Below are 9610 nucleotides of genomic sequence, written 5' to 3' on the forward strand. Positions count from 1 at the left end.
CAGAAGAAGAAGAAGGCAAATATTTAAAAAACTATAAAAAATAAAGAATGAATACCAATTGAAATGTTGTTTAGAATGGGCTATTCTATAACATACTGAAAGTTAGCTGAACCACCCCGTTAAGAAGAGCAAACTGTCCAATTGTTTAAGCCTTAATAGCTGTGTATAAAAGTGCAATTTATTTATTATGCCACAAGCACTTTTTTTGTGTGTTTTTATGATATCATTGGTTTTTTAACAGTTTGCTTTTATATTGTTTTTTTTACAACTGTGAAATGAAATAAATGTTTACAAGATAAAACAGTTGTTAAATTCTTGTATTGTATTCTCCCTTGAACACCAAAGAAAACAGTAGCACACGCTCAAGCGAACATAGAACCATCTGCCTGTTCCAGAATAGTAGAAACTATATATATTGCACTGGTGCAATTTAGCACCTATTTTAGTTCATAAGCTTCCACCCCCCATCTGAAACACACTGTTCACATTTCATGCATTTAATAGGATCATGGAGTAAAAAATAGCAAGCTAGGATAAGCATAAAAATAGAGGTTTTAAAATATCTAATATTAGAAAACTTGTGATGATAGTTTCACTTTTTTGACAAATAGCAACTGCTTCAGAGGATTCTACAAACAAAGCATAACAGGCAAGACTTGTCTTCAAGAACTTAAGAACAGCTTAGTACAGAGAAGGGGAAGAAGTGATAAATATAAGTCATATTTTAGAATAATTGAAACATATCAGGAAGCTAACATACAAAAAAGCAACCTATGCATGGGATCAGTAGAAATCAATTCTGTTTTCCGAGCAAAGACAATATTCTACAAAATTCACAATTTATATGTTTATTTAAAAAGGCATACTTTACTTCTATAAATTAAAAAATATTTAAAAACAATCCTGGTATTGGTGTATAAGCTGACACTTGAGAACAAAATATGCTATTTCATATTTAAACACATATTATTTAACCATATTCACCAGTTCTAAATAAATTAAAATTTACTGCACCATTCTATACAAATATCCTTCTGATATGTCCAAAAAACGAATAATTTGTGTAGCTTTTTATACTTACATGTAAACAATGCACGCTTTCTTTACAAATTTTCCAAATCATTGCAAGTAAATTATAGTTGCAGATTTATCAGTTTTCACTGAAATGATAGAAAGTTCATATTAACATTTTCCCAAAAACAAATTCTTTATTTAATTTATAGAGGAACTGCATGTGGCCAAACAATTCTAGGTTAAGATCCTTTCTGTGATAATTGATAAGTAAAAGATTTATTTTATTGTACAATGTTATCCTCTGCCATTCTGTTCATCAGGTTAGAGGTTGGATTGCCTTGATCACTACAAGATATTGTATGGTGATGCTGTTTGTTAATCCAGGATTGAAACAATTGTGGTGTCATGAAAGGTTAGCACTAAATATATCCAAAAACATTAAAGAGAGAGCTGTGGACAGCTGGTTTTGTAGGAATTGGCTTTAGGACCACATGTCTATATATCCTTTGGGATGACTCCTTACAAAGGTGCTGAATTTCTAAAGTTGGCACAGTGCTTTTATTCCATAGAGTCAGACCAGTGAATGGGTTAGGAGACAGTTCTCCAGGATAGTGTTGGTACATGGCTTGTCCATGGTACTGAAATGGACAGCAGCTACAAGCATTCACCAACTCTGTAAGGGAAGCCACAGAGGGCAATTTTCCAGACTCCTTATCCTCGGAAGGGTAGAAACTGGCTGAGCTGTGGCTTCCATGGATCACTACGTTTTTGCCTCTCCTGGTTTCATAAAGAGGTAGTGAGGTATCAGTACTTTCCTTATATATGATATCAGGTTGAGAAGGACAATGCAGTTCAAGAAGACTGGAAGAAGGTCTCGGTTCCTCCCAGAATGATGCAGGCAGCTGCCTCTTTCGCATGGGCACCTGATCAGGACTTCCAGCCTCAGTACTATTCTCTTGAGCACAAGTGTCCTTATTAATATTTTCTAATGTATGTGTGGCTTTGTCACTCAATCCATTGTTAAGGGTTGTGGTGTTTTGTCTGTCCAGCAGACTTTTCCGCAGGTCCACACTTTTGCTTGGGGTACATCGTGGCAATCTGGAATATTTCTGAGAAAATCTTTTCAATTGCTTCTGTAAATATTTTCTATGGTCCACAGACCTCCGACAAGGGGCAGATTTGTCCAAAGCAGCTTTGATATCGCAAGATGCTAGGTTCACAAAATTTAAAAGTGTCCTCACTTCACTGTCAGATGCCATGACTTTAAAAATACCAGATTTCCATAAAAAGTCAATACAGGCTATTCCATTAGACGTTATTATCCAACCTGCTGGAGAAATTAGAATTTTAGTGAAGCAATGCCAATTCAACAAAATCATATATTGTTACATAATTATATATATTATGCAAGATTCTTTTTAAAATATTTTACTTTGAGGCATGGATGGTGTCCATAATAATCTTAGAGGTAACATACCACAACATATCGATCCACTCTTCCTTATTCCTAATAATTCTACACATGACCTTTACATCCCAAGAGTACAACTTCAGTGGAATCCAGATCAGAACTAATCTTGTTACATTACAAACCTGCAAGGGTGCTAGTGGAGATTCCTCTATTTGGGAGAAAAGTGAATGAAAATAAACTCCTGCTAGTTAGGAATCATTTAGCCCAATCAGAATTCATTTTGCAAGTACAAAGCAGTCCAATCAGGGAGCAGACTCTCTGTTCCCACATTCTTTTCACTTACAAATGATCACCATGGGGACTCCTACAAAAAGACATGCAACAGATACCATCATTTCTCTGCTTTTTTTACCATGTCCAATTTCCCTCCTTCTTCACCTCCCCACAATAAAACATGATATGCTCATGATAAGTGAAGATAGGTAGACGTCCTTTTTTATCTTTAAAATAAGCGAATCTGTCTGGGAGGCTGGATGAAATCATGCTTGAGTGGCACAGGACAATGCCAGCATTACTGCACAGCCAAGCCCACTTTTAACTGGTCAGGGTTTTCTTTTCCCCTTTTCTCCTCTTTTTGGATGATGGGGTGATGTCAGAAAGGTAAGAAAGAAACAAATCTCTAAAGAGATGTGCAGATATCCATGGAAAGGAAGCTTGAGAGCTCAAGAATCTTGTCTTTATGTTTGCCCCCTCAATTGAGCCACACAAAAGCTGAATTACCCATTCAAACCTCATGGACAAAAGGATTGAGTTGGATAGCACTCTTGCATTTGTAGTCAAACAGTTAGAGACTTAAATCGAGTCGTCATGAAGGAAAAAGACTTAGACAAAGCCCATAGAATTGCCATCAGCAAACATTTTCCTGTGCCATATTAGTGGATCTCCATGGTATCCCAAGACCTATAGACAATAGCACAGGCTTGCACACTCGACTACTGTCACCTTGCCAACGCTGGCAATGAGAAGAGACAGGACAATCCCTTTAACCCTACCAATGCTGCCTGGCTTCTACACTGACCCCCCCACATGTGCATATTGGTAAGTTTTTAAGCAAGGAAAGAGTTATTAAAGTAGCAATGTATACATTGGACAAAACGAAGAGGGAGAGGAAAATGCAAATTAAATGTCTTCTTTCACTGATTTCAATTGTGCAGGCTAGAAGGATGTCCTAGCAGGTCACAACAATTGATTTCGCCTATACTCTCATCGTACGTGTTACATGTAGGATCTGTAACCAGAAAACTGTTTCACAACTGCAGAGGCAAAGTGCATTCCAGTATAGTCGCTTTGCAGGATGAAGAAAGTATTTCCTATAATTTATTAAGTAAATATTTTAAAGGAAAACTATACCCCCAAAATGAATACTTAAGCAACAGATAGTTTATATCAAATTGAATGACATATTAAAGAATCTTACCAAACTTGAATATATATTTACATAAATATTGCCCTTTTACATCTCTTGCCTTGAACCACCATTTCGTGACTCTATCTGTGCTGCCTCAGAGATCACCTGACCAGAAATACTACAACACTAACTGTAACAGGAAGAAGTGAGGAAGCAAAAGGCAGAACTCTGTCTGTTAATTGGCTCATGTGACCTTACATGTGGTTTGTATGTGTGCACAGTGAATCTTACGATCTCAGGGGGCGGCCCATATTTTTTAAAATGGCAATTTTCTATTTATGATTACCCAATGGCACATACTACTAAAAAAGTATATTATTATGATAATGGTTCATTTACATGAAGCAGGGTTTTACACATGAACTGTTTTAATCAGTATCTTTTAATAGAGACCTACATTGTTTGGGGGGTATAGTTTTCCTTTAAGCATTTTAAATGTTAAAATATAAATATGTTCAGAGTTAAAGATACAGCAGGTATAGTTTTCCTTTAAGCATTTTAAATGTTAAAATATAAATATGTTCAGAGTTAAAGATACAGCATTTTATATGTATGTGTGTGTGTGTGTATATATATATTTTGTGCATTTATATATATATATATATATATATATATATATATATATATATATATATATATATATATATATATATATATAAATGCACAAAAAAGATCCGCACTCACAGGACTTATGAAAATTTTTGAAAATTTATTGCAAGAGCTTCATGGAGGACTATATATATATATATATATATATATATATATATATATATATATATATATATATATATATATATATATATTAGGGATGCACCTAATCCACTATTTTGGATTCGGCCGAACCCCCGATTCGGTTTGGCAGGGCAGAAGGATTCGTCCGAATCCTGCTGAAAAAGACTGAATCCTGGCCGAATCCCGAACCGAATCCTGGATTCGGTGCATCCCTAATATATATAAATTTTTTTCAAGTGTATTAATATATTACAGATATGAGACCTGTTATCCAGAATGCTCAGGGCCCGGGGTTTTCCGGATAATGGATCTTTCTGTAATTTGGATCTTCAGACCTTAATGCTACTAGTGAATCATATAAATATTAAATAAACCCAATAGGTTGGTTTTGCTTCCAATAAGGATTAATTATATCTTATTTGGGATCATATACGAGGTACTGTTTGATTACAACAGAGAAAAAGGTAATACTTTTTTAAAATTTGGATTATTTGGATAAAATGGAGTCTAGTAATTCTGAGCTTTCTGGATATTGGGTATCCGGATAACGGATCCTATACTTGTATTGTAAATATCACTCCAGTTTTTGCACTGAGGAAAACCAAATCAGGCAGCTTAATCATATTAATATATATAATAGGCTGTAAAAAGAATTATACTGTATTTCATTAAGAACCCTCAAATAAACTATTAATAAAGTATTACATAATCTAAATCTCGACAACAAGATAATAAAATGAAACTATGGGACTCATTTACAAATACAGATGCAAGTATTAGGCACAAAAACATATGCATGTTGACCTGTACTAAAAATCCATACACAAAGCAGTTGCACCTAAGTTTTCCAGGTGTTAATGTGAGTAAGGTGCAATACGTAAGGCAGAGGGGGGTGCAAGGGAGCCCTGTACTTTACACCCAAAATGATAACAACATACAGGGCTCCCTTTGTGCACTGTGAATAAATATGCTACATAACTGCACCTCTGAATCGAGGTGCAATTAAGGGGCATGTAGGTATACACCCATGACCTACTCATGCCTGGACACCCCAGTCCAACGCTGCCTTTTATAAGCACATGCATGGCCAACTTAAGGATGAGTGGCACTGGCTGCTCTTTGGCCACATTTGTGGTTCATGTGAGGATCCTGGGGATGAGGGAAAAATTAAGAAGCAATGGTGGAAGTATGTTACCATTCATTAAGTGCAGACACCCACACGTCAGATAATTTTCAGATTAAAGGCTGGTTTATAAAGCATCAGTAATTTGTACCACGAATAACAATGCTTTCAGATTTACCAAGCTCTTTTTCAAGATGGACTTCATTGAGTTTGCTGGAATTGTTAATCGTCACAGGAACTTGCAGAGGGGATTAACACTTCAGAAAGGGCGTTTGAGTTCAGCGCTGCAACTGAACTCTAACACCCTATGGAACAGAATGGTGTTCGCCTGTTTTTGACAAGTTGATACAATTTCTAAATGTGGTAATTTATTAAATGCTTTCTTAACTCTCAGAAATATTTCCCTTACAGTCGTGAAAGTGATTAGGGGCTGAGAAAATGGTAGAGCAATATTACCATTCCTGCTGTGGGTCCAGTTTCAATGAGCAGCTCCAAGACATGTATCTTGGATGATAAATGATCATGCAGAAATTTTGAAGCTTTACCTAACTTCATAAATAACAACTATGGCAGCTTGCTCTGTCTGTCAAGAGCTTCTATGACTTTTAATTAGAGATTGACAACTTTCATGTTATGCCATGTGATTCATCCCAGTCCTGTGTGTGGGCTGCTTGTTCCTGCTCCAGAGGGATTTCTACCCTTCCAGCAGGTGCAGATTCTGGCTGTGACTGCAGTTGTGCTAATTGTATGTCTGACAGTAATGGAAGTCCCTGGTCTGTGCAAGGTCAGACTATGGTACAGGCTCCTCTAATAGCCAGCGGTTCCCTGTTGTTTCCATGCTCTGTCCATGTTCATCACAGTGCACATTTCAAAGAAACAATCAACAAAAGAACTTACCACCCTTCAAGCTTTTGGTGCACGATGAAAGCAGATAAGTGCATCTTATAGGACAACACAGGACAATTCTTTATCCTTACTGTACATCAGTCCAGTAGTAATTAACAAAGTGAGCTCCAGCATCTGTGAAATTAACACTATGGAATTCATTACAATTAGTTGCAGGGAACGTTGGAAATCCTGCAGCTCATTAACATATCTTAAAAAAAACACTATTACTGGTGAAAAGCGAGGGTTCTATTTATCAGGAAAAGGAAATGTTGTTTAAGAAATAATATCCTTTGATATGTTCACTATATCTTCCCCCCCTTTACTTCTGCTGCATTTTCAAAGAAAAGGATTCTGACAATACAAAGGGGCAAATTTACTTACCTTCAAAGTTGCGCCAGCGTTGGCTTCGCCGCACTTCGCCAGGGCGCCGCTAATTCACTAAAATCCGATGTTGCGCTCAGGGAGGCGAAAGGTAGCGAAGTTGCACTATGCGTTAATTCGTCAAGCAAAGCGAAGTTACGCATACAGCGCCAAGTTAAAGTACAATGGAAGTATATGTAGCAGCAAATACATTACACTACACAAGCTGGGAAACCTTCATAAAATAAAATTGAGTTTTTTTGCCCTATACATGTGCCCACTGTATAGTTTAGGTGCCATATATTAGGAAATGTAGGGGAGAAGGAGGGTCCCCCCAAAAAAAATTTACGATATTTTTCAGCCCATCACCCTTAAAAAAGTAAAAGACGCCAGCATTTTTTGGAACTTAGAAAAATGTCAACTTTTTTTGAAGCAAGCCCTATCTACTCTATTGCACTTCGCCTGGTCTGAGGTGGCGAAGTCTGGCGCAAGAGGTAACGTTCAGTAAAATGCGCAAGTTAGTGAATTAGTGTAGTTACGTCCGCTAAAGTAGGTCCACTTCGCTAGCGAATTTTTTTTATATAATCTTCTCTTCTTCTGGCAGTCTAGTTATGACATAGGAAGAAGTGGTACCTGAAATATTCACAGTGGATCCCATGATGTCTACAATGAGTCTGCAGAGATATGGGGAATCATAGGGGCAGATTTACTAACCGGCGAAAAGTCGCGAGCGACTGATTCGCAACCATTGCTACACTTTTCCAGACTAAATTTGCTCAGACAACGATAATTCACTAAAATGTGGGCGATTTTTCGCTAGCGTTACTTCGGAAATGCTAGCAATTCAAAGCGAAGATTGGCTAGCATTTATTTCTGCCTAGAGCAAATTCGCTAGAGGTCTTGCACTCAGGTTAATTTGCATATGGTGGGAAATTTAAAGTTGAATGGACATCTTTATGTTATATGTTGCAGCAAATACATTACATTTCAACTGTTAATTACACAAGTCCAGGGAACCGTAATAAAGACAATAGAGGCCACTGTATAGTTAATGTTCCAAATATTAGAAAATGTCTCGGGGAAACTGGTTACCCAAAAAAAAATTTTTTAGGACTTTTGCAGGCTATTACTCTGAAAAAAGGAAAAGACGTCAGCGTTTTTTGGACATAGAAGCTTTTTCCACTAAAAAATATCATGTAAGTAACAAAAGATTGAGGAAGATCTGTGCACTCCAGTGCTCTTTGTCTGGTCTGAGCTGGCGAAGGCAAGTCTGGTGAAAGAGGTAACATTCAGTAACATCTGCATTTTAGTGAATTTGCACAGTAACGTCCATTCGCCAGAGTGAATTGTCGCCTGGCGATAGAGTGCGAATGAACGCTAGCGGCAGTCCTGTTCGGTAGCAAATTGCGCCTGCATCTGTTAGTGAATTGGCGATGTCCCTGCAGGTGGCAACGCTGGCGAAAAGTCACAATCTGCAAATTAACTTTTCTTTGCACAGTTTACTTCCTGTTTCTGCCTGGTTGCAGAAAAACTGTGGTTTTGACTAAAAGTAAATCAGACAAAGGGAAGTTGTTCCTACTACCTGTTTAAACAGCCATAAGTAGAAAATGGATATTGTTTATCTTAACAGGGCAAAGAAAGGGGATCTATGGAAAGCAAGGAAACAATTACAGAAACCAAAGTTTCCAAGACAAACTAAAAGATGATCGGAATAATTAGTAAACCAACAATGGCCTTGTTGTCCAGAATTATGGCATGACAAGTTCAGTTTAAAGTGACTAGTGATGAACGCATAAAAGTCAATGGGCGTCAAAAAAAAATTTGTGTGCCATTTTTTTATGCACGTGACAATTTTTTCTCTCCAAATGCATTACAGTCAATTGGCTTTTTTTCTTATGTTGACTTTATTGTCTTAGCGTTTTTTTGTTCAAATGCATTGAATTCAATGGGCGTTTTTTCTTATGCCAATTTTTTTGTGTCAGCAGCATTTTTATCGCTGCAAATTTTTCCGCGGCTAATTTTTGCTGCAGTTTCGTGGAAAAAAAACCCAAGTGTTGAAGTGTGGAATTTCTCGGCTAATCCATGCCTGGTGAATAGATTCGCTCATCACTAAAAGTGATGGATTCAAATACAATATATGCACGCCCCACAAACACCAGATTCATTTTAGTATTTGACTTTGTACCCAAGTGAGATCTATGACTATGAAGATTTTCATTCATTTTTATGTAAAAGTGAGATCTAACATAAAAAATCGCATGCAATTGTTTAATGTAAATTAATAATGAATAAATACAAATTAGAATTTTTCTCTTCCCTTTCATTATTATCCTAACTTCAAAAGAAAACAAATCAAATGGTAAAATTGGGAATTCTACCAATTGTAAGGTTTCAACAATATTTCTAGAACATGGAGCCACAAAATAGTTCAACACAATTACGCAGCATACAGTAGCACTTTCGTGCCAACTTTTTGCCCCGCAAAAATTTGAGCAGATGCAGGTTTAAAGCCCCATTTAATGATTAGGGATGTTCTGCAGGGAAGGAGAGAGAGAGGTACTGGGGCTCATCATGACTTGTCTTTAGCATGCAACAATGAACTGCTATCATACAG

The 9610-nt window shown here is 36.9% G+C and overlaps 1 protein-coding gene across 1 annotated transcript; it reads right to left on the reverse strand.

The window, feature by feature from the left end:
• Positions 1 to 832: 832 nt before the first annotated feature.
• fam181a.S (family with sequence similarity 181 member A S homeolog) lies at positions 833 to 2963 on the reverse strand. Its single transcript, XM_018232409.2, has 2 exons — positions 2492 to 2963; positions 833 to 2344 (listed from the first exon to the last, which is right to left on the reverse strand). The coding sequence occupies exon 2, from the start codon at positions 2271 to 2273 to the stop codon at positions 1434 to 1436; it is 840 nt and encodes a 279-aa protein (XP_018087898.1). The 5' UTR covers positions 2274 to 2344; positions 2492 to 2963; the 3' UTR covers positions 833 to 1433.
• Positions 2964 to 9610: the final 6647 nt, after the last annotated feature.

The sequence above is a fragment of the Xenopus laevis genome, chromosome 8S, assembly GCF_017654675.1.
Source record: "Xenopus laevis strain J_2021 chromosome 8S, Xenopus_laevis_v10.1, whole genome shotgun sequence".
Taxonomy (NCBI): Eukaryota; Metazoa; Chordata; class Amphibia; order Anura; family Pipidae; genus Xenopus; species Xenopus laevis.

Excerpts from the sequence above, each read along its gene's own strand:
- fam181a.S (XM_018232409.2), bottom strand. The coding sequence starts at position 2,273 with ATGGCATCTGACAGTGAAGTGAGGACACTTTTAAATTTTGTGAACCTA.